This window comes from Microtus pennsylvanicus, chromosome 6 (assembly GCF_037038515.1).
Source record: "Microtus pennsylvanicus isolate mMicPen1 chromosome 6, mMicPen1.hap1, whole genome shotgun sequence".
Taxonomy (NCBI): domain Eukaryota; kingdom Metazoa; phylum Chordata; class Mammalia; order Rodentia; family Cricetidae; genus Microtus; species Microtus pennsylvanicus.
The window spans coordinates 93,354,204-93,378,484 of record NC_134584.1 but is presented as its reverse complement, the minus strand read 5'-3'; the positions used below and the strand labels follow the sequence as shown (position 1 = coordinate 93,378,484).

General features: G+C 38.0%; 1 protein-coding gene across 2 annotated transcripts in view; it reads left to right on the top strand.

The window, feature by feature from the left end:
- Positions 1-24,281, top strand: part of Rpgrip1l (RPGRIP1 like) — a 113,941-nt gene that overhangs the window by 8,148 nt on the left and 81,512 nt on the right. For both annotated transcript variants that reach the window (XM_075976873.1, XM_075976874.1), the window contains exons 4-9: positions 627-925; positions 4,745-4,847; positions 6,015-6,158; positions 17,170-17,275; positions 19,324-19,470; positions 20,792-20,865. In XM_075976873.1, coding sequence (XP_075832988.1) covers positions 627-925; positions 4,745-4,847; positions 6,015-6,158; positions 17,170-17,275; positions 19,324-19,470; positions 20,792-20,865 — 873 coding nt within the window. The remainder of the gene's footprint in view (positions 1-626; positions 926-4,744; positions 4,848-6,014; positions 6,159-17,169; positions 17,276-19,323; positions 19,471-20,791; positions 20,866-24,281) is intronic.

Sequence of the window (24,281 nt, the reverse complement as noted above, 5' to 3'; positions counted from 1 at the left end):
AAGTATCATTAAAATGATATTTCTTGTATGTAATTATTTTCTGAAATTAAACACAAACATTTGTTGAGCACTATCCAACATTTAATGTCACATTTTGGCTTATTTTGAAATTTCCGCTGGATTTTATATGTGTACATCTGTGAATTCTATCACTTTTATGATTTTTCCTTGTCTTAATCCTATAGAAATATAAGATACTATCCTACCTAAATCTGCATAACCTTAGCTCACTTTTAAAAAGTTCTAACTCATTGTGGGTTGTAGGCATGGCCCACCACATCCACACTCTGTGACTACATTTAAGTACATCCAGTGTTCCTATATAAGGTCATGCGTTAAAAATTGCGTTTCTGGAACATATGGGGTAAATATGTGTCCTCTCTTTACTAACCTTAAATGATAAGCCTTAGGAAACTGCTATTTGTCAGTGCTATAAAGCAGATTGTTGCCCAGTGGTTTCAATTAGCATCAAAGGATTCTTCACAGGCAGTAATAGTTACATCAAAACCTGAAATTTATTATTCAGGTTCTGCACTGGAGTCTTCACAGTGATTATGTTCCTTTCAACAGAATGCATTTTATGCTGACTTCTCACATTCCTTTTCATCTTTTTATTATTTCCCTAGAATGGCCACCAAGTTAATACGGCTAGTTAATGACAAGAAAAGATATGAGCGGGTTGGTGGCGGCCCCCAGCGGCTGGGACGAGATGTAGAAATGGAAGAAATGATTGAGCAGCTGCAAGAGAAAGTCCATGAGCTTGAAAGACAAAATGAAGTCCTCAAAAACAGGCTAATATCAGCCAAACAGCAGCTCCAGGGCCAGGGGCACAGGCAAACTCCGCACAGTCGTGGGCAGGCTCGAATTAACACTGGCCGCAGGAGAGCTAGCGCAACCACAAGCTTACAGGAATGTCCCAGGAAAGGTAAAACAGTCACCAAACACTGCACTTAAGTCTAAACCTGTTTCCAGCTTTGCTTCTTATTCATGTCCTCACATGTCTTCAAAGGGGGTTAGAAACGGTTTGAGGCTTGCTTTTTGCAAGATCATAATCCTGTAACAAAGTCAGTTTTGTTCAGGAATCCCTAGGTCACTCTAATTTATTTAGTTAAAAAATAACAAAACTATTCTAGTAGTCATGTGTGAGACTAAGAGCAGTTGAGGCTGAGTTGAATGTGAGTTCTTGGACCTACAAGCTGGTGAACTAGGGCAGATCGTCCCTGTTGATTTGCTATTTTCTTTATATGTAAAAAGTACTAGAGCTGGTGGTTATAAAAGTCTCGTCATCTCTAAAATAATTATACCATTAGTTTCTTCACACCAAAAAGAATGGTGTAAAGCTTCTCTGTATTACAAAGCAATTGTGCAGACCAAGCTAATTCAGGCATCAAGGCCAAATTCTTTCCACTCCCAAGTGAACTTATTAAAACGAAACTAAAAGTGCATAAATATCTTAAGTCGCTGTTTTGAAACGACGCTTCTAGAGAAGTAAATAAAATGGTCCCTCTAATTGATTTTTATTAGGAATATGCTTCACAGAAATATCCAACATCTTTTGTGATATTAAAAAATGATGTAAGCCTTTAGTTATAATTCATTGAGGAAAGGGAAACACCATATGAACAGAAGGAGAGGAGAAGAAATTGTTGTAGTTTTCTTTTCCAAAGCAAAATGTTAGCACTGTCTCTTCCCTAGATAGTGAACCTTTGAAGTCAGGACAGCCTCCTCACGGACAGGAGGCAGCTGCAGGATGAAAGGGCTCAGCTGTTGCCAGCTATGTGAGATTGTGGTAGCCTTTGGGTATAATCAAAGTGAGCACAGCGAAGTATAAATCAGCAAACACACTCTGCCGTGAATTGTTATTTTATATGGAAGTCAGCCCTTGACCTCTCAGCCTCGTTTTCTTCATCTATAAAATGGAGTGATAATAATGCCGGATTAGGTAAGAGGAAGGGAAGTGGAGTTCCTCACTGAGGGACATTCTCTTAAAGTGCCGTGTCCTCTCTGAGCCTTAGTGTTGTCATCTAGAAATGTAAGTGCATGGGATGATACGGAAGGACTGCCAGGTCCTTCATGCTACATAAAAGTAATGCCCAAACTTTACATTGATATAGCAAGCCACTTGTGTTAAATTACTGTCCAAATCAAAGGTATCAGCTTACCCTCCTCTATTAAAAATATTTGTTTTAAAACTGATCCATGGAACATCAGTTTTTAAAAACTTATAAACTTAAATATCTCCTTATATCTCTATTCTCTTTGTGATTTAGAACTGCTTCCGTATTTGTAGAGTCTGGGACACAGAAATCACACGCTGTGGTCAATGTTGATGAAATCTTAATCATGGTGTGAGTAAACCTGAGGTGTCGTTTGCAAAGTTCATCTTCAATGTGCAGTACACCCTGCCTTGAAGACTGGGACGTGGGCCCAAGTTTTAGGACTGTCTTGACTTGAGAGAGGACTAAGTGAGAAGCCCAGACTCCTCTGACCCTAGGAGGCATCTTCCCTGAAACTGCTGTGGGGAGGGCTTCATTCTCTGTTTACATTTTGGAATATATGGTGGTGAGCACTAACTCAAGTGTGATTGACATTATGTAGACACAGTTCTTACTGTGAAAAACCACCAAAACTTTTGTAAAGTGTGTATGTTTGTAAAATACAGTCATTAGTGCCCAAGCATGGAATCAGCTTGTGATCCAACACCTAGTACTCAGAAGACTGCAGCAAGTAGCTGGAGAGATGGCTCAGTGGCTAAGAGCACTTACTGATCTTCTAGAGGACCCAGGTTCAATTCCCAGCACCCATATAACAGCTCACAATTGTCTATAGCTCTTGCTCCAGGACATCTGATTCTATACTCTGGCCTATGAGGGCACCACGAAGCACGTGGTACACAGGCAAAAACTGGCATTTCACATACAAATGATGATGAAGATGAGGATAGTGATGATAAATTATTCTTTAAAACACTAAGACAAGCCAGATAGTGGTGGCCCACAGCTTTAACCACAGTGCTCGGGAGGCAGAGGCAGGTGGATCTCTGTGAGCTTGAGGCCAGCCTGGTCTACAGAGCTCATTCCAAGACAGGACAGCTGTTATACAGGGAAACTTAGTCTTGAAAAACCAAAACCAAAAAAAAAGAAAAAAAAGACGTAAGATAAGAAGATGTGGAATTTGAAGCCATCCTAGTCTATATCAGACAATCAAATCAAAACTGAAAAGAGTATGTATGTAATAACCATTAGTTAGAAATAATGACCAAAGTTACTAATTAATAACCAAATCAGTATATTTTAAATTTAGTCTTTTAACTTCTCTGCTAATTTTGAATTTCCTCATGATTGTATGTGGAAAGCTTAAAATTTAGTATTGTAGCCCACGTGTCTAACTGGCCAGTTGTAGCACAGTGAAGTCTGGATGTTGAAAAGGTTAAAACTTATCTAAAGAGATTTTTTTCTATGTCTTTAGATCTTAGACTAGTGTCTATTTAAAGTCTGCACTTCACTCTAATGCTTCTGGAAATAGAAGGTGACACATATAATTAAAAGTATGTCTGACTTTTAACAAATGGACTGTCCACGCCAAACTTCATATACTTTTTTCCCTTTAAGATGAATGTTTCCTTCTACTGCCTAGGTTAGCTCAAACAGTCAGCCTGCCTCAAACTCCCAATCTCTGAGACTGTACGTGTGTGCCACATGCACACATAGCACATGCAACTTTCTATTTGAAAAATACTGTAGGATACTGCTTTAAGAGCTCTTGTTGGTGATTCATTCTCAAACCACCTTTTTTAAATATGAATTTTCTTATTGAGATTGAAAAAAGATGACATAAATTAAGGATACAAGATCAAAGGATGTTTATGATTAAATATAAAAGATCATTATCAAAACCACTAAAAGGGGACTTATGAGATGGTGCTTGCCCCAAGCTGGCGACCTGAGATCAGTCACCAGGACACATACCGTGGAAGAGATAACTGCCGTGGTAGTTGTCCTCCGACCTCCAAACATGTGCTGTGTTACGTGCATTGAGTGTCCCAGGGTCTCTCGCTCTCTGACTATGGCTCTCTGCATCTGTTTCCTTCTGTTGCAGGAGGAAGCTTCTCTGATGGTGACTGAGCAAGGCACTGATCTATAAGTGTCACAGAATGTCAATAGGAATCACTTTATTGCTACGTTCTTTTTTAAAAAAATATTTATTTATTTATTATGTATACAGTATTCTACCTGTGTGTATGCCTGCAGCCCAGAAGAGGGCACCACACCTCATTACAGATGGTTGTGAGCCGCCATGTGGTTGCTGGGAATTGAACTCAGGACTTTTGGAAGAGCAGGCAATGTTCTTAACCACTGAGCCATCTTTCCAGCCCCCGCTACGTTCTTTTAGTAGAACAGTAATATTTGGTTTTACTATACGTAAAATTTTTCCCTTCATACTTCAGTTTTTATTATAAATCTCTGAATTAAAAATGGTGGTTCTTTCAGAAATTAGAATAACAGTTCTAAATACCAAAATGTCTAGACTTATTTCTAGATGGTTTCTTTAGCAGGATTGTTCAGCGGGCAATACATTACTGTTTCGCATACTACCTGCTGGTGGCTGAGGGCTAATGCCCCCTTAGCTTGCTCCGTTCTAAGAACATATGTAGCCTAGTGTTTATTATAAATATACCTTTAGCAAATCAATGATCTGTCTTTCTTAACTTTCTTTCCATAATAGTTTACTACTTTATTTTTAGGTGTAAGATTCCAAAGTATAGATGAAGCAGAAACTGCACAACCTGCACTCACAAAATATGGCAATAGTTTACTTGAAGAAGCCAGAGGAGAAATAAGAAATTTGTATGTATTCTTTTTCGTGGTCATTTTAGAACTTTGTATATTGATTATGTCTTATTTTGATCCCTCTTTTTCCTTTATTGTAAACAAAAGTGGAGTATATATAAATAATTTGCTTTACTAAAATGCAGCTAGTTCTGTGGAGTAGTAAAGGTATTATATAACATGTTCTCAGTGTATTTCAATTTACCACCAAAGCCATGGCCTGAAAGTCCAGTCACTTCGAATAGTCTCTGTTTTAGAGACATTTTCATTCCCATAAACTTACAGGCCTTTTTTTAGATCCTGATTCAACCCTTTTTGTGGGGAGGGAGACATGGAGAGGAATGAAGAACTGCTTGAAAGTCTGAAAGTATGTGATACACATGGATGTCAGCTCTTTCTTTCCTGTGGTTCCGTGAGACGTGCATTCTTTATTGTGTCATGGTTTCAAAAGAGTTGCTTCTCCCTCGTTCATCTTTTTTCTGTTCATCTGGTGCTGTCAGTGTCTGAGATGTGCAAATGACGTTAGGCCCTTACTGGATCATCAGAACATTGACTAAGGAAAGAAAGCGTTACACTAAGACTATCAACCTTAGAACATTGCTAAAGAATAAAATGATACAGATTTGAAATGTTTTCTTTTTAATGCTTTAAATACCAATCACACTAGTTATCAACTTGTGAGGAAATAAAAGGCTAAATATTTTCTCATTCTTAGATAATCAAGTGAAAAGCCAGGGTTTGTGGCAGTTTCCCAGGCCTCACTGCACTGGGACGGTCAGGCAAGGAAGAAATAAGTGCATGCTGGAGACCATGGTGTGTTTGGCACATTTCATGCTCACTCTCTGAAGTGCTAATTGGGTGATACGACAGCTGTGCATGTTACAGAGCAGGACATAGAATTATGTTGTAGAGTATCCAGTAGGTGATCAGTACATCCTTAACTGAATTCAACCACAGTCCAGTCTGTTGCCTAGAACAGTATCTTCTAAAAGGCCATCTCTTAAATTGTCCCAGATATAAGTCCAAGTCATCACATTGAATCTGCTGTTATTTCACTATATGCAGAAGCCACTTTATTAACTTTTGTTTGCCCTATATTATAATAAAGAGCTATCTTTGCCTTGACTTTAAATATTACAAATTTCTCTTCAAACTGCAAATTCTTATCAAGATTCTTTATTGCAGAGAAAATGTTATTCAGTCACAAAGAGGCCAGATAGAAGAATTAGAGCACTTAGCAGAGATCCTGAAAACTCAGTTGAGGAGAAAGGAAAATGAAATTGAGTTGTCTCTTCTTCAGCTTCGAGAACAGCAAGCTACAGATCAAAGGTATGTTAAGATATCACTTTGATATGCTCCAAATTAATTTTAAATAATTTAACATGAACCATGGGATGATAAATCCATGTAAGCTATTTCTATAAACTCTATTTCTACTTAATATTCTTTGGGTAGAAATGCTGTAGACCTACTAACTGTATCAAGTACTCCTGTGAAGAAGGGGAAGTTTTCCCTAACCATCCTCTCATCTGTCTCTATTTACCCCATTTGTCAAGACCTCAAAGTTTACATCATTTGATCACAGCTGCTCAGAGAAGCATGGGTAACAAGCTGCACTCTCATACCTGTGTTTAAGTCAAGTCTTAAGGGTTTGCTCAGCCTGTAGTTCCACAATGCTTAGCAGCATGTGACCACAAAAAGATGTCATGTCTCCTTGTACTCAGTTTATAAGGAAGTCTTATGATTGTTATGGTTTATGGTCCAACTTGGCAATAGTTTCCTTGTGACCACTGTATTTTGGTGTTTTATAAAATGATATTTTTGTTCTCTCTTAGTGTTTGGTTCTGATCATATTTGTTCATTTGTGTGTTGACATGATGCTTTGAACAAGACTTCTTTTCTCCACAGAATCTCTTCAGTTATCTTCTTTTTACAACCTTTTCTCTTGATGAAACTACAGATAGTAGCTTATGGGACCCTCATGTATACAAAACTCCACTTCAATAGCTATTAATATCTTATCAATCTTACTTCATTTAAACTTACTCATCTGTTTCCTTCAATCAGCTAGTCCTATCCACACTGTCACTCATAAATAGTTGAGAATGTATCTCTATGCTCAACAAAATTAATAGTCATTTATTGATAGCATCTAACAGCCAGTTTATATTCAGACTTGTCTAAAGATACCTTTCTACTGTTCATTTTAGTGGACCCCAAATCAAATCGCATGTTGCAGTCGTATCGCTTTTGCTCTTTTCACATATCTCATAATTTGTTAAAATCAGACTTAGTGACTTGACTTCTATTTCCCCTTTGTGAACTATGTGACATACTAGGCAAATTTCTCTTTTTAAAAAACCCAGTATAAAGAAAACACAAATTGAAGGAATTCTGGAAATGAAAAATATAGAAAAACAATCAGGAACCACAAGTGCAAGCATAAACAGCAGAATACTAGAGATGGAAGAGAGAATCTCGAGCGCTGAAGATACAATAGAGGAAATAGACTCATCTGTCAAAGAAAACATTAAATCTAGCAGAAGCTTAACACAAAATATCCAGGAAATATGGGACATCATGAAAAAACAAACCTAAGAATAATAGGGATAGAAGAAGGGGAAGTCCAACTCAAAAGTACAGAAAATATATTCAAAATCACAGAAGAAAACTTTCCTAACCTAAAGAAAGTTATGAAGATGAAGATAGAAGAAGCTTATGGAACATCAAATAGACTGAATCAAAAAAAATTCCCCTTGCCACATAATACTCAAAACACTAAACATACAGAATAAAGAAAGAATATTAAGAGCTGCAAAGGAAAAAGGTTAATTAACATATAAAGGCTGACGTATCGGAATTACACCTTACTTCTCAGTGGAAACAATGAAAGCCAAAAGGTCCTGGTCAAGTTTTATGCAGACATTAAGAGACCACAGATGCCAGCCCAGACTACTATATCTAGCAAAACTTTCAATCACCATAGACAAACAAAACAAGACATTACATGTCAGAACCAGATTTAACGAATACCTAGCCACAAACCCAGCCCAAAACAAAGTACTAGAAGGAAAATTCCAACCCAAGGAAGTTAGTTACATCCACAAAAACACCGACAATAGATGATCTCACAGCACTAAATCCCAAAGAAGGGGAAAACACACACAATAACATCACCAACCACGAAAACTAAAATAACAAGAACTAGCAATCACTGGTCATTAATATCCCTTTATATAAATGGACTCAACTCATCTATAAAAAGACACAGGGTAACAAATTGTATAAAAAACCCAGTAAGTTTTCTAACTTTAATTTCAGATAGAGTGTTAGGTATCGCTTTTTTAAAAATAAGAAATAGAAAAAATAGGGTTTTTATTACATTTATTTATTTTGTGTGTGCACATTCATGTATGTGTACAGGCATCCATGTGGAAATCCAAGAACAACTTACAAGAGTCCCAAGGAATTGAGCTCAGGTCCCCAGGCAGCAGGGCAGCACATGCTTTCCCCACTGAGTCCTTTCACCAGCTCTAATCCTGTCTTCACAAGCTAGCCCTGCATGATGAAGGATCTAAGGAAATACATGGAACAGTAGACTTAGGTTGTGGTTTTAAAGGAAGATTTTAATTTTAATTTATATGTATGGATTTTTGCCTGAATATATGTCTGTACATCATATGTGTGCCTGGTGTCCTCAGAGGCCAGAAGAAGGTGAGGGCTCCCCAGGAACTGGAGCCACAGGTGGTTGACAGCTGCTATAACAGCGCTGTGAATCAAACCTAAGTCCCCTGAGGAGCAGCCAGTGCTCTTTATCACTGGTCCATTTCTCTAGCTCCAACTTGTTTTTTTTTCCTTGTTTGTTTGTCTAAACATACTAAAATTATATATATGAAAAGTCTTAGATTTAAAAGATTAGTATAATTTATAATTATATTAGAACTGTAATATGTAAAGCTATATTATATAAGAGGATCCTAATGTCTAGTAAAATTATATAGTATTCTTTTAACAGGGCCTAAGAAAGATGAATATTTTTGAGAATTATATGTAAGCTAGGGGCATAATTAAAATCCTGGCTTTACATCACCTTTAGTGACAAGACATTAACCATGTTCGCCAGAAAGAAGTACTTTAGACTCGGTCTCCTTAGGAAACAGGGCTGGCTCCTCGTGAAGGACAGGGCCAGAGTCTTGGACCGCATATGTGAGAGTGTTTTCTTAGTATTATTACCAGCATCTATACTTGATATTACCTGGATAGAAAATGCACTAGGGGGGAGGGGTGCTAGGAACATGACTCAGTCAGTAACAGTGAACACCATGCAAGCTTGAGGATCAGTGGCTAGATCCCAAGTACCCACGTAAAAGCCAGACATGGCGGCAGCCTTTGATCCTAGAACTGAGAAAGGAGAGACAGGGAGTCCCTGGGACTTAGCAGCTAGTCACCAAGCCCAGGTTCAGTGAGAAACGGTATCTCAAAAATTAAGGTATGCAGTTGAGTAAGATGCCAAACGTGGGCCTCTCTGTTCTACACATTCACACACACACCAACCCCAATACACACACTTTTACTCGGGGCAGGTTCAGGCTTGACTTGTCAGTGTCAGTTTTGCTCAGCCATTAGGCGAAGGTTATCAGGGACTACTTTTCCTATTACATTTTTCAAGGTGCCGGACAATAAGACGGACTGTGTTGACTGTTCCTATTCCAGAGGGGTGTGGTCATCTTAGAGCTATACTTTCGATGACTGAAGAGGGGCACCACAGGTCCTCTAACCCTAGGACACAGCAGAGCAGAAGGAGGGTGCAGGCAGGACCACATGCTTGAAGTCTAAACCACGGCCTTCCACGGGGGCAGATGACCCACATAAGAAGAGCAGTCTGAAAAAGCATGGGATAAAACTGGACTCTCTGAACATGGCGAACAATGAGGGCTGATGAGCACGGACATCAATGAGGACAGTGGCACGGGGTTTTGATCCTACGTAATGTGCTGGCTTTGTGGGAGCCTAGCCAGTTTGGATGTTCACCTTCCTAGATATGGACGGAGGGGGGAGGACCTTGGACTTTCCACAGGGCAGGGAACCCTGACTGCTTCTTGGACTGGAGAGGGAGGGGGAAAGGAGTGGGGGGAGGGGGAGAAGGGTGGGAGGAGGGGAAAAAGGGTGGGAGGAGGGGGAGGGAAATGGGAGGCTGGGAGGAGGTGGAAACTTGTTTTTTTTTCTCCTTTCTCAATAAAAAAATAAAAGAAAAAAATAAAAATAAAAAAAATAAAACACTGAAAAAAAAAGAAGAGCAGTCTCTTTTTACCACATCAGTGATTAGAAGTAAAAACGAAATTGTATGATGAGCAAAGGAAAATTCCTACAGAAGCCAAAGAAATAAGCTAGTTAGTACTTTACTCCAATGATTTTATAAAACTAAAATCCACATTATCTGCTTAGAAGGAAAGATACGTCTGTTGAACAGCACGTTGTTTCTTGAATACAGTTTTTGAAACTAAAGAAATAAAGATCTTCAAGACATTTTAGCAATTATGTTTACTTGTAGCTCAAAATTTTATGTGTAACAGCAATGTTTTGAGGCTAATGGAAAATTGTTGAAAAACTTAGGGGAAAATGTAAAACTTGGTGTAATTTACTGTAGAGAGAAATAACAAAATGGAAAACATATTTGAACTCCTCTTCTACTGGTACATTATTTCAGATTGAAATCCTAGAAGTCTGATCTGGCTGTTGGGCCCCTTGTTCTCAGGCATGAACCTAACGTAACTGTAATCTGCAGAGTGGCAGCAAGGAGCCTTTCATAGAGCAGCACAGAAACTCTCCGTAGTATGTGTTTAATAGACCAGTTTGGTTTGGCATCAGCTTGACATAAACTTTTGGTTATCCAAAGCCCTTAATTGCTTTGAAGTAAAATCCCAGTGCTGCTCTTTTTTATTAAAGTCATGTTTTTTCCTGTTGTTGTGGTCTATTTTGGAAGACTGAGTTGTGATTTTTGCATATGTTCTACATAATGCCTCATTAGCAAAAAAATCTTGTATCATTTACAAGTAGCCTGAATGTCTGTTGTTTTGAACAAAAATCCATATTAAAATTTAAACAATATAAAACTGCACATTTTCTGCTTATTAAAAAGGCTGTCTTAGACTAAATGCAAAGCAGTAACCAGTGGGCACGTGTATGTGAGCACTGAAATCAGAACAGTTTCACCTTTTATTTACTTTTTCAACTCCAAAAATAGTTATACCCTTAGCAAATGTGTAACTAGTTTGTACTTTCTTTAAAGATAAATATTAGGGCACTATTTATTTTCTTAATTAAAAATCATGTAAGTGCCATTATGTCCCAAGGGAGGAAATGTGACCTCTATATGTTTCAGACTCTCTGACTTGCCGTGTTCCCTCTGGCAGACGGCAGACTGTCAAATTCTGAACTAAGAGGTTCTTTGCAGCCATGCATTATAAGAAACAGCTTGGCCTTTGGGCCTTTCTCTTCCCTTTTGCAGGAACAGGATTACTTCCTAGCACTCTAAATTCTCCCCCAGCATTCACTTGGTAAAACAGTGAACTCCCGAATGGCAGAGCAGTCAGTGAGCACTGCGTGCCTTCTGCCTTTAACTTATCTGAGTACGGTACCAGAGCCTGTTCTACAGCTTGCTACTACGTAAACCCTTCTCATGCTGTCCCCTCCTCTTTCTCTCTTCCCTCTCTCTCCCTTCCCTCTCCTTTGTTCCCAATTTCTGTTTCCTTCTTTACCAGCCTCTGACCCCTCCTTTCATCCCCTCCTTCTCTCCTCTTTCCCTCTCCTCCCTTCCCTCAGTTCCTTTGGTTCGCATTTGTGAGTTGTTTTGTTACTTCACCCACTGTATACTTAGGAGACTTGAAAGCATCGGAACATCCTCCTATATAACAAATATTCAGAACCTTTAATGAATAACACAGTAGCATCATTCAATACTGAATCCAAATCCATATCCAGTTTTTTCCTGATTGCTCTAATATCCTTTATAGCTTTTTTTAAAGTAGTATGTTTTTTTTTCATCTAGGATGCAACTGAAGATGGTGTTTTCATTGCCATGTCTTTTAAGTTTTCTTATTCTAGAGTTGTCCCTGCTCTTTTCCAGTTCAGTGACAGCTGTTTGCAGAATACCCCTCAATTTGGATTTGCCTGATTGCCCAGTCCCCTAATTTAGAGGGCACATCTGGTTCTCTGATGGAAGGATGATGGGGACCTGGGATATCCATGCAAACATTATTATGCGGGGAGACGATCTGTCATTTTTAAAATACCTTCAGGTTCCCCTGTTGTTTCGAATAACTTAGAATGTGTCCGGTGACAAATATTATACCCCAAACTGTGTTATGTTGTCCCTGTGTTTTATATTATTAGTACTGTCTAAGATTTTCCTGGATAACAACTTAACACATTCTTCCAGTGCTCGTGGAAATACTCACGACAGTGCAGGGGAGGAAGATTTGGGAAGGGCTCTTTAAAAGGAGAAGGTCATTTGAAAGAATGAGAAAAACTTAGCTCTTAAAACTAGAGTTGAGTGTTGACTCAATCTCTTAAGTACTTTGTCCAAATGTCTCATTTTTCCAATAAATGAATAAAGAAATGGGTAAGTGGCTCCCTACTCTGTAAAGAAATCATTTATTCCCAAATAGCTGGAAGATTTGCCTACCCAACACTCTTTCTAACTTTTCAATTTTTTCATTTTATTGTCATCAAAACCTCTATCATTCCATTCATTCTTTCTGATAATTGTGAGTTAACCTATTTTTGCACTGGATTGGAGTAGTCTATAAAACTGAATGTAAAAAATACAAAAATCTTCAGTTCTCGTTTGCAAGGCTAATACACGGTAAAAGTACATTTTCCTCTGGGTTTTTGGAAATACTGGCTAAAAAGTCCCAGATTCCCATGGCTGTTACAATAAACTTTCTATTGAAATCTATTAAACTTGATCCTGAACATGACCATCTCTACAAGGTGAGCCAAGATTTGGGTTACTCTTGCCCCAAGCCAGTTCTGAGGACTGCCCCTTCTCCTCACATCAGAGTACATGCATACGGGAAGTCTGTCAGATCTGTCCCTCCATTCCTCTGGATGGTGACAGTAAGAAAGTGCTGGAGTTGTGACTTGTTCTTTGTCCCAGCACCAAGAGAACTAACTATTCTGTATTAGCAGATTAAACTTAGTTTTGTGTTCCTTTATGCATTCTTAAATCAGGGAATCATCTGTACCTAGGATCGCAAGTAATGGATTTAAACAGAACCATTATCCTTTATGTCTACTCTTGACAATTTTAGGGAATGTCACTGCTCTCTTTACTAGAAGCTTTAAAACATCCATTGCAAGGAAGTCAGGACCACGAGGGGTTGGTCCACCCACTGAGACAGTGTGCTTGAGCTAATGGAAGCTCACCAAATCAAGCTGGACTGGGACTGAATGAGCATGGGATCAAAGTGGACCCTCTGAATGTGGTTGACAATTGGGGCAGACTGAGAAGCCAATGATAATGGCACTGGGATTTGTCTCTACTGCATGTACTGGCTTTTTGGGATCCTATTCTATTTGGATGCACACCTTCCTAAGCCTGGATGGAGGAGGGAGGGCCTTGGACTTCTCACAGGGCAGAGTACCCTGCCCTCTCTTAGGACTGGATGGGGAGTGGAGGGACGGGAGGGAAGTGGGAGGAGGGGAGAAAGTGGAAATTTTGATTGGTATTATTTATAAAGTAATAAAAAAGGGAAAAAATACAGAGACCTTAAAAAAAAAGAATCCATGCTAGTGTTTTGTTTCGTTTTGTTTTCCCCCGTTATCGGTGACCCACATTTCTTTCAACAATATGATAATCAAGTCCCTACTGCTGTTTGGAAAGAATATTAAAATGTTTTTAACTCTGATTGCTTTAACTTTATCCCATGGACTCACGGTGATCCTTTCCATTCTGTCTCCTAAATATCTGACGTCACTGCTTCCCAGAGCCTCACAGTGCAGCTTCTGTGTGATGGAGTCGCTCCCATCCTCTGCAGTGTGCTGCTCATAATCCTCGCTGGAGCAAGGAATGCAACACTGGCAGCTAAGGAGGGGAGGCCAGTGTCTAGGGAGTGCAACATAGGAAACTGCAACTGTAGCAATGATCTCTGCCTCTTAAGCCTTTGCATTAGACTATGCATTACATAGCTCCACTGAAAGTTCTCTTTCTCCAGTATAGCTGAGGTTTTAAGTTTCTGGATTTATTATGGCGCCCAGTAGCAAAGCTGGAGTCAAGTGTTTTCAAGGCTTCCATTCGAAAAATTTTTTTTCAGAGTTTATAGCTTGGCTGTTTCAAATTATACAAGAGAAAGTTGGCACACAGGTTGTTGAGCTGGGTTACTTTTTTCAACATAAAGTCTAATTTATTTCAGCTTGTTTTTAATCTAGACAGGAGCCAACAACTTTTCTCATAGTTTTAGAACATCCAATCATAACTCAAAATCTTATCTATAAAAAGAGAAAGCAAAAAAAAAATCACTGTATTCTCTGACTTAACTGTTTACAGTTTTTCAAAATCCTTGTTGAAATTTTGAGAAATGGATTTTTACAAAAAGTTAATTAGAACTCTTAATATTTGTCTGCAGATTATTTTACTATGCATAATGCAGCCCATACAAATGGTTGCCCAGCTGTCAGAGTCCGTCTGAATGTTGTATTGTGCATAGTTCATTCCGTGAGAACAGCACCATCCTGAAGACTTGGTCCTGTCTATGTAAAGGGTAGTGTACTGTGTAGAGGCCTCGGGGAACATTGCAGATGCATTGCTCCTACATCTCTTGCTCAAAGGAAGCCAACCCTAGGCTTTGTTCACAGACATATGGGTCTAGGACTGGCTGCTTAGTGATGTTAGTTGTTCCCCCTCACTTCTAACATCCTTAGGGGCTTTTTGTGACATCTCTTTCCTGTCACTCCATTCTTACTCTTTCCCCAGAGTTCGTCTATGTAAAAATGTTGACTTGTTTATCAGGTCTAAGTTGGTTTGGTTGTACATCATGAGCACCATGCCACAGATATCATGGTGATAATTTTAATGTGGGTGTACTTTATATCTCTGACCAGCACTTGTGACAAATTAATATCTTCAGATTATTGGCATCAGAAAATATGTAGTCATAGTAATCAGAATACCTACTACCTGCCAAGCCCTCATGTGGGATTGAGGTTTTGCATAGTCTAGAATAGCTGTGCTCCGTGGTAAACTGACTTTGTACTTAACATGCCATGGTATTATTTTTGATATCAAATACAGTTGTGTTCATGTCCATTGTTGGGCGTCATTGGTATAAAACGCTCTGCCTCTTTTCTTCCCAATATGTTGGAGTTCATACCCCCAAAGTATTCAGGGCAATGCTCAGTAGAACTCTTTTAGCCAGAATACTACAGTGTTTAAAGCACTTGCTCTCCTTTGCAATACAAAGAAAATTCAGCATCAAATTTTGTGAAGCTGTATGACTGAACTGATTGTTGAGATTTACTTGTTTGTTATTAATATTAAACTACAGTTAATTTTAAAATATAATTGATTCTCCTTGGAAATTTTGTCTTAAAACCAAATTTGGATTTGATCCTTAGCACATTCCCTACCCCAGTAAAAAGAGCAAAAAACTGAGAAGGGGTCTAGAGAGATGGCTCAGCAGTTAAGAACACTGGCCGTTCTTCCAGAGGACCTGGTTTCCAGTCCCGGGACCTATACTGCAACTCATAACCATCTGTGACTCCAGTCCCAGGATGTGTGAAGCCTCCTGCCCTCTGAGGGCACCAGGCACACACCTGGTACACAGGCATACATAACAGCCAAATCCCCATAATACAAGGTTGTTGTTTAAATTATTTTTAAGAAAGATTAAGACAATAGAAAATATAACAAAGAATTTATATTTTTGAGTCCCTTTCTGTCCAGTATCAGTAGATGCTACACATTATTGAGTGGTTAAATCAAGTAATTCTGGGGGAATAAGTAAATTGTATTTAGATTTCAAATGTTTTTTTTCACATTTTGAATGAAACCAAATTTGAATATTTTCTTTATTCTTTATTTAAAATATATTTTTCTTCATATTGCATTTTAGTGGAAAAATGTAAGAACAAGGAAAATAGCAATAAGCACACTGTTGAATCTGTGCTTAGAGCTGCTAGATAACTTGTTTGAGACACATAATTATTTTAACATTGTGTTAAGACTGTGCCCTGGGAAAGATCCAAGCTCTTGGACTTGTTTATCTTCTGTGTGAGGACAACTAACTGTGCAATGCCAAAATACAATGAACTTTCAAATATCAAAGAGGAAAACTGAGTATTTCAAGTCCTCAGCTGGTTTACAGATGTGTGAGCTTTGTAGTGCATTTGCTGGTTCCATTGGGCCTTGTGACAATGTTTCCAATATGTGGATGCTAGGTAAGCCTTAGAAGTCAAATTACTTAGTTTAAATGCTGAAATAATTTTCTGAATTTAAATTTTTTTACCTTTATATTTTTTAAAGTGAAGTCTTAAAATCAAGGCTTCACAATTTAAAAAAAAGTTTAAATGAGGCATTAAATTAAGGGAACTTTTTTTCTGTCAGGAAAGTAAATGCCTTTTGAGAACAGGTATTCATTTAGATCTGTGATTAACCTTTAACAAGATCTTCCTGTTAAATTCTACATTTGCTTTAATCTCAGTAGGAAAAATACAAACTAGTATTGCAGCATATAAGGTTTCTATATACCCTGTGGACATCAAATAATCTCTTACAGCTAAGGCACATCTGCAACGTATTTAAACGCCAGCTTTGGGCATTATTAGTAGAAAATGCTAAGTCACTTTTTTTGGAAATATTTTTGAAAAGTTGAAACTCCAAGAGGAAACTCTAATAAATGATAATCTTGTGATACTGTGTGTGTGGAGGGAGTGGTGGGGAGATGAATGACGGCGCTGCCTCTTCTGCACATAAGGAACCTAGCGTGGAGTCCGTTTTGGAAGCGTAGAGTTTGCTGGGAGACAATGCTGGCTGCAAACGGATGGTTTTATCCAGTTTTTCAGACCATCCTAAAATAGCTGTCATTCTATACTGTCAGCTTGATGAAGCTAACATTGCCATCAAGTTTGGAACTCCTTTCAGATTCAGAAGGTCTGTTTATACACCTTCCAGAATGGATATTGACTGGTTTTAATCATCTACCATAACTTATAATAATATAAAATTTTAGACAACTAATTTATACAAGTAAATCAACCATAGGTATGTGTTTGTGTTATTGTTGTTGTTGGTTTCCTTTTAACTTGTATTCGTTTTTTTCTTTTTCTTAAACAAACTTTGAAGGTCAAATATTCGAGACAATGTAGAGCTGATTAAACTCCATAAACAGCTAGTGGAGAAAAGCAATGCTCTTTCAGTCATAGAAGGAAAATTTATTCAGCTTCAAGAGGTACTGTGATTATTTATTTTATTCACAGATGAGAAGGATTCAAAAATAGTATTCAAATTGTACTTTTAATAATGGTCATAACGCTAAATCTTTATTTTAATATGTGCTTTATTAAATGTGTATAATTTCTCTTTGTATATTGTTCTTAACAGTTACTACCTACCTACTTAGGCTTTTTATAAATAGCTAAGCTATTTTACCAAGTGCATCTGTCATAAATCCCCTCATGCCCTGAACATTCTTTTCATCTCCTTTTTCCTGAGCTCACATAGTGGCCTGCAGTACTGAAGATGTCTCAGCGCCTGCGTGCACATTCACTTTCACAAGTGTGCAGCAAAGACCAGAGTAGCGAGCAGGTCAATAATTACATTCTGTTGAATCTTTCTTTGATGTGAACTTTTATTTTCTTTTTCTTTTTTTTTTCTTTTCTTTGTTTTTTGTTTTGTTTGTTTTTCGAGACAGGGTTTCTCTGTAGCTTTGGAGCCTCCTAAACTAACCAGACTGACCTCAAACTCCAAGAAATCCTCTGCCTCCCAAGTGCTGGAGTTAAAGGCGAGTCACCACCGCCCGGCTTATTTTGTGTTTCTTGGTCACCACCATTACCAGAAAATATTTGAGTACCCATAATATCAGCTATCGGCATACTTATTTTAAACTTTGACAATTCAGTCTGATCTATTTAGGCTTCCCCAGCCTCAGGGTGGTTTTCAAGTGACCGTAGGTACACAGGGATATGCCCCCACAGAGCTACTGCTTATTGGCATTGCGTAATTAACAGAAGTCCTGCTATTAATGAACTCCAAAGCATTCCAGATGATCAGCATTTATATTAAGTCATGCTTTCTTTGAAGTACAGAGACAAGGAAAGCTGCCCATTGATGTAAAGTACAGGGTCATATCGTGCCTGCTTCACTGTTGAACTAAGTGGTTAAATACCTTTCAGACACGCTGAGTGACATCTTCCAGCCTACAGGAACCTCCTGTAGTGCCAAGTATAACCACGTTCCATATAGAAGCACAGATTTGTAGGAGAAGAATCTGTTTTGGGAGTGGGAGTGTTACCTCTGTCAGTGTATAATATGTCCCTCTGGACTAAAATACATGTGGACAAAGCAGTTTCAAAACTGCAGAATTAAGAGGGGAACTGAAAAATGGTTTTATGTTCTCTTACTTCTCTGACTATCTTGATTCCCATGTAACAGTGACCCCTGGTGTATTTGTTCACATAACAAAATAACAAGTGCCTGCTACATTACAGGTACATCTTTTGGGAACTAGTGTAAGGAAAGGCTTGAGAGGTGAAGGCCGATAGCCTCAGTGAAGTAGGGAGCTCAAAGGAAAGGCTCTAAAGGCAGCCTGCTCCAATAACATAGCGACAGTGGAACTGATCTGAATCTTCCTAATATGTCTTAAAGGCTAGATTTCTCGTAGGTGAGCTAAAAAGCCTTCACTAGGACTTACACAGGTGACTGTTTCAGATTATGATCAAATGGTGTCTACAAAATGCCTTTTTATAATTAATAACCTGTTTTATTTAGTTTTAAAAGAATGTATTATTTAAGTATGTAAAATTGAATATAACCATGTTCACATATAAATTTTTTACAACTTAAAGATTTATAAATATTTTTGCAGAATTATAAAAATGTCCTTGTATTAAAATTAAAAGCTAACCATTCAAAATTGTTTACTTTGGTCTAATGGCAAATCATCCAGTTTCCGTGTCAGTGATGAGTGTTTTTTCGACCCATGCTGAAGCACTTTTAGACAGCATGTCAAACCACTATAACCCTAGTAAAAGGGGGGAAATTAATTGCTAAAACTAGTTTATATACTGGTCACTGTGACCAAGTCAAAGCCTGGGGACAGTAAAGGGGAGACAGTCTGAGTGAGCCTCTTCTTCCCTGTGTTACATCTCCAGTGTTTATGACCTGAGGAGTAAACTGTGCAATGTAAACGTCCAGGATGAAGCCATGATAGACTCGCAATTAGTTATTCAGAGCAAGTATTTAAAATGCTTGAGTGTTTTTTCTCTCTCTGTTTTGTAGAAGCAAAGAACGCTCAGGATCAGCCATGATGCCTTGATGGCAAACGGAGATGAGCTAAATATGCAGCTTAAGGACCAGCGCTTAAAGTGCTGCAGCCTGGAGAAGCAGCTGCATTCAGCAAGGTTTGCAGAGAGAAGAGTGGAGGAGGTGAGCTCCAGGACAGTGGGGTCATTTTTGCATGAAAATTTCTCTGGAACTGTTTTGAAAAGTAAAAGAGAAACAGTTCAAAAAAAATTTATGTCAAAGTCCTGCACTATATATTTGCTATTTTGATGCAGCAGAATAGAGTAGGTAGTACAGAATATGAAGGGCAGGCTGAGCCTTCCAAACACCCGCAGATGCACTGAGAGCCACTGTTTATCTAGGATTAACGAGCCTTGAGTGAAATGAAAAGTAAGGTGATATCGCATGGCCTAAGGAACGGAGCTTTCCTAAATACGACTCTTAGTCTGTGAGACACAAGAATGGAATCAGAGGAATGAAGTCCTCCTGAGGGGTGCTGGGCTCTACTGTGTCAGCAGTTGTGTAAAATACCTTCTTTCTGGGCGGTTGTTTGAAAACTTACCCTTCTATCACTGTTGCCACGTATGTCTCCCAACCAGCACAGTGTTTTTCTGTGTCTATTGCACGTATTCCTAAGGAGAGCAGAAATGGAGTAGGTGTTTACATTCTGCTCTGCACCAGGAGAATCTCCTCCTGTCTCTCACTGGCATCAAAAGAGAATGTCGAAAGTAGAGATGACTTTTAAGTTCTCTACTCAATAGCAAAAAAAAGAAAAAAAGAGCGCCTACAGAGCATATTTACTAATAAAACCCTAAGTACTACAGGATAGCAATCCACATTTTAGTCATAATGATCTAATAGCTATGATACCTGATAATTATACTTATTTCTGAAAATATTATTCATTAGGATAAAATAAGAAATATGCATTATTCTTATGATGTGCTACCATTTATAAATTCCAGGTAACAAGAGAAATTGTGTCTTTAAATAGTGATTAACAAATTTATTTGAATCATGAACTCAAAGAACAGTTAGTACTCATTTTTTATGGACCAATTAGAAATTAATACAAAATGAATATAGTGATGGAATTCATCGTGGTAGAAAGGAAAAACTATTATGTTTCCAGGACCTTAAGAGAAAGCTCTTAACACATTCTTTATTGAGTTCTGACTCGTGTTGCCATAAAGTAGTGTATCCGTTTCTACTAAATTAAACCAGGAATATTAATTTCATGTTTATTTAACAACATGGAAGAAATCAACACTGAATTGAATGCAGGCACTGTATGTGGTCTAGTCAGCAGCAGCATAGGAATACAGACTGAACAAGTGGCTGTCCCCTCCTGGTTTTCTTATAGTGTGGTTTCATATGATAATCACTTATTGTATAACTTTATTTTCAGAGACTAGTGTGTTAACTCTGAACCATGGAACTCTTTGTAATTTTATTTTCATTTTAGCTGCAGGATAGAATTAATGATTTAGAAAAGGAGCGAGAACTTTTAAAGGAAAACTATGATAAACTTTATAACAGGTAAATCACAATTCTATGTGTTTCATTCTCTTTGAGCTCTCTTTAATCAAAGCATTTATTGTCACAATATCTAATATTGATTTAAAAGCTAGCAACAGGCCATGGAAAGACTACTGTACTTACTTTGCAAAAGAAAAGTAAGCTTTTTAAAGGCACTGGTAGCTGGTTCTTAACTGAGCTGTAGTATATTATCATGTGGAGAATCAGGTTGTTTTGCTGCTAGTAACAAGCACTGTCACTTGTTGAACACAACCTACAGGCCAGTAGATGCCGTGCGGGATGGCTGCATCCATCCCTATCAATTCCTTGGAACACTGTGGAGTGTAGAATTCTACATGCTCAGACAAGGGGGGTAGAACAAGGCTGGAGTACCTTAGACAGATACCATATGCTCTTGAAGAGTGTTAGAGTCAGGAGGCCTGAGAGGTTCCTGGAGCTTGCTTAAGTCTCTACTGGGTTTCCAGCGTCTTAGCAGAGTGAACGTGGTTGGGAAAGGGTTCTCCAGCAATATTTATGTTCCTTATAAAGAGTAACTCAGGCACCTCAGCCTCAGCTCAGGATGAATTTTCTTAATGTTTCATAATTACAGTCTTTTAGAAAATAACCCCCTCTGCTAATATTTAAAACCCAATTCTACCCCATGGCTAAGTCTTGTTAAATGATTCTGACTGTCTATCTTATATGTGTCTGTGGAATTGCTCCTGTCTTTCAGTATGTGGGATGACGTGGAAGCTGAGTTAGCTGTTTGAATATGCTTTATCTGATATTCAACCTCTGCTTCATGTTGTAATATACTGAAACCTAACAAAATAGTATCTGTGCTTTAAATAGATCTTTACCCTTTTGACTGAATGTTTTGCAGATTAATATACATTTTAAATTTTGAAGTTTTAGTTCTGACAGAGTGTGTGGGGAATTTTATTTTGGTTACTTGTAAACATGACTGAAGTCTATATTAGTTATTATTGTGATGCTTTTTACCTTTTTTCCCTCTCAGTTAGGGGTTAGCAACAGTAGGCTACCAGTTAAATATTCAGGACCCTCTAACAGGAGTAGCCTAGCTAAACATCTTTATGTGGAATTGCATAAAACTTCCTTCTAGACCATTTTGTTCCAGTCCCTTTCTAATTAGCTTGGCCTAAAAAAAATTTATTAAAACCTCCTGGCTTATATCTCCATCTCTAAAATATTGTGTGTATATTTACATTGATGTATCTATATGCCTTATGATCATATGTTTGAAATTTCAGATGTTGTACATATAATACATTGTCCTTTTGTTAAAAGTGATGGTATCCTTGTCTTTTAAAAAGGAGGTAACCGAGAAGCCAGATAAACAAACTTGTGCAGAGTCACACGGCACTGCTGGGAGTTAGTGTGGAACTGAACCTAATTCTTTCTGCTCTAAAATTTGATTTATTTTTCCCCAGTGCACCACTGTCCCTGATTTTAATTGCATTTGAAAAGTATGTGTATGAAAAGGAAGCATCCATGAAATAATGGACCTGTCATACATGCAGAGATTTTGATTGATTTATACTTATCTTGAACATCTTGTAACTCTAAATAATTTAACGTGGTCTAAAAAAAATTACAAAAGTACCATTTGGCAATTACTTCTAAATTTCTACTTCTCTCCAACTTGAGAATTTACTAGACACACTTTCCTGGAATAAAAACATCAGACTTGTCTGGGAATAAAACATAAATGGAATTTTGACAAGGCATATTTTTCTCATATCTACTTCATCACCATAAAATATTATATTTCCATATTAGAAGATAATCTAAGAGTGTAAATCTGGCTTTGCAGGTTTTTGCTTTTTTTTTTTTAATATTTTGGGCTTGCACTACAGTTTTTTTCCTCATCACACTGAAAACAGTCTTCATTGTGCCACTTACACGTAAATATTATATGAGGTGTGTGGAAGCAAATGGCTATAGTGAGTATCAAAACAAAGTACAAAAAAAAATCAACGACTCCTAAGCCAAATTCCAACATGTACATATAATCATAAGTAGAATGTCAAAATTTTCTGATGGAATTTTTTATTATGTGTTCAGAAGCATAAAGAAACTGTGGACATGGACATCATCCGTAGATTTTTGCAGCTTCTTTCTCTCATTACACTCTTATTCATCACTGCTGAATTTAATGTTAATCAGAAACTACGCATGCTACTTGTTTGCTTAGTCATAATGATCACATGCTTTAAAAAGGAGAGCATGTGTTTGTTATTCCAAGTTGGCTGGTTTTCACGAGAAAAAAAAGATGATTTGCAGATTGCATTCTCATCTTCCCTTTTTAAAATGAAATTTTGAAAGTGTTTATTACTTGACATGTGACATATTAGAGAATCATGTGGTAAGATAAAACCCTCGTGTTAGTACTTGGTATGAGACTTCTTTAATATGCTAAACATTTTTGATACAATGCCAAGAAATAAGAACTTTAAGAAATTTTCAGTTTTAAGATTCAGAATAACTTTCTGCAATTAAAAAGAGAAACTTCATGCAGTAATATGGTAAGGCTGTGTTCCAATCCTGAATTTAGTGTAGTTTGGGTGCCAGGAACTAGTGGATGTAGTAGGCCTTAAGCAGCAATGTGCACATATAACCTGGGGAGGTTATTGGAATCCGGGTTCCACCACACTTCCTGAGCCTCTCATACTGAGCACATGCACACGCGCACGTGCGCGCGCACACACACACACACACACACACACACACACTCATTTGTGTGCCCAAAGCGCTACTAAACTACTGCCAAGTTTTCATCTTCAGGTTGGGTCCAAGACTCCTGTTGAAAGTGAGTTTAAGCTATTAATTTTTTGAGAGATGTTTATCTAATGGCTGTTAGTTTAAAAAAAAATAGTCCATTTAGAGTTTGAGTGTTGTAGTGACCTTTCAAGAACCAATCAGATCAGGTTTTTATACTGTGAAACTGCTCAGATTTGAAAGAGCATGGCTGCCCCTCCCAAAGACTCTGTTCTTTTCTACATGAGCTCTGACTGTATGCAGTACCTATGGTTTTCTTCATGAGCTCTGACTATATGCAGTACCTATGGTTTTCTACATGAGCTCTGACTGTATGCAGTACCTATGGTTTTCTTCATGAGAGAGGGGCTTATGCACCCTCATTTCTCACATAAGGAACATGTTCTGGAACATTGGAGCAATGAAGTTTTCTGTGAGAAAAAAGATCTGAGAGTAGAGGGGAATTTTTAACTTTTATTTTGATCATATCATGTTTTAATCAAGGGTTGTTATTAACAGTATAATTGAGACCCAAGGCAGCTTGTGGGCATGCTAGTGACCACAGGCACCGACAACCAACAGCTCTCCTGCAGGCTGTCACAGGCCATACCAGTGCAATGGGCACAGAGACAGTCATCTTCCCTTCGCTGCCACTGTTG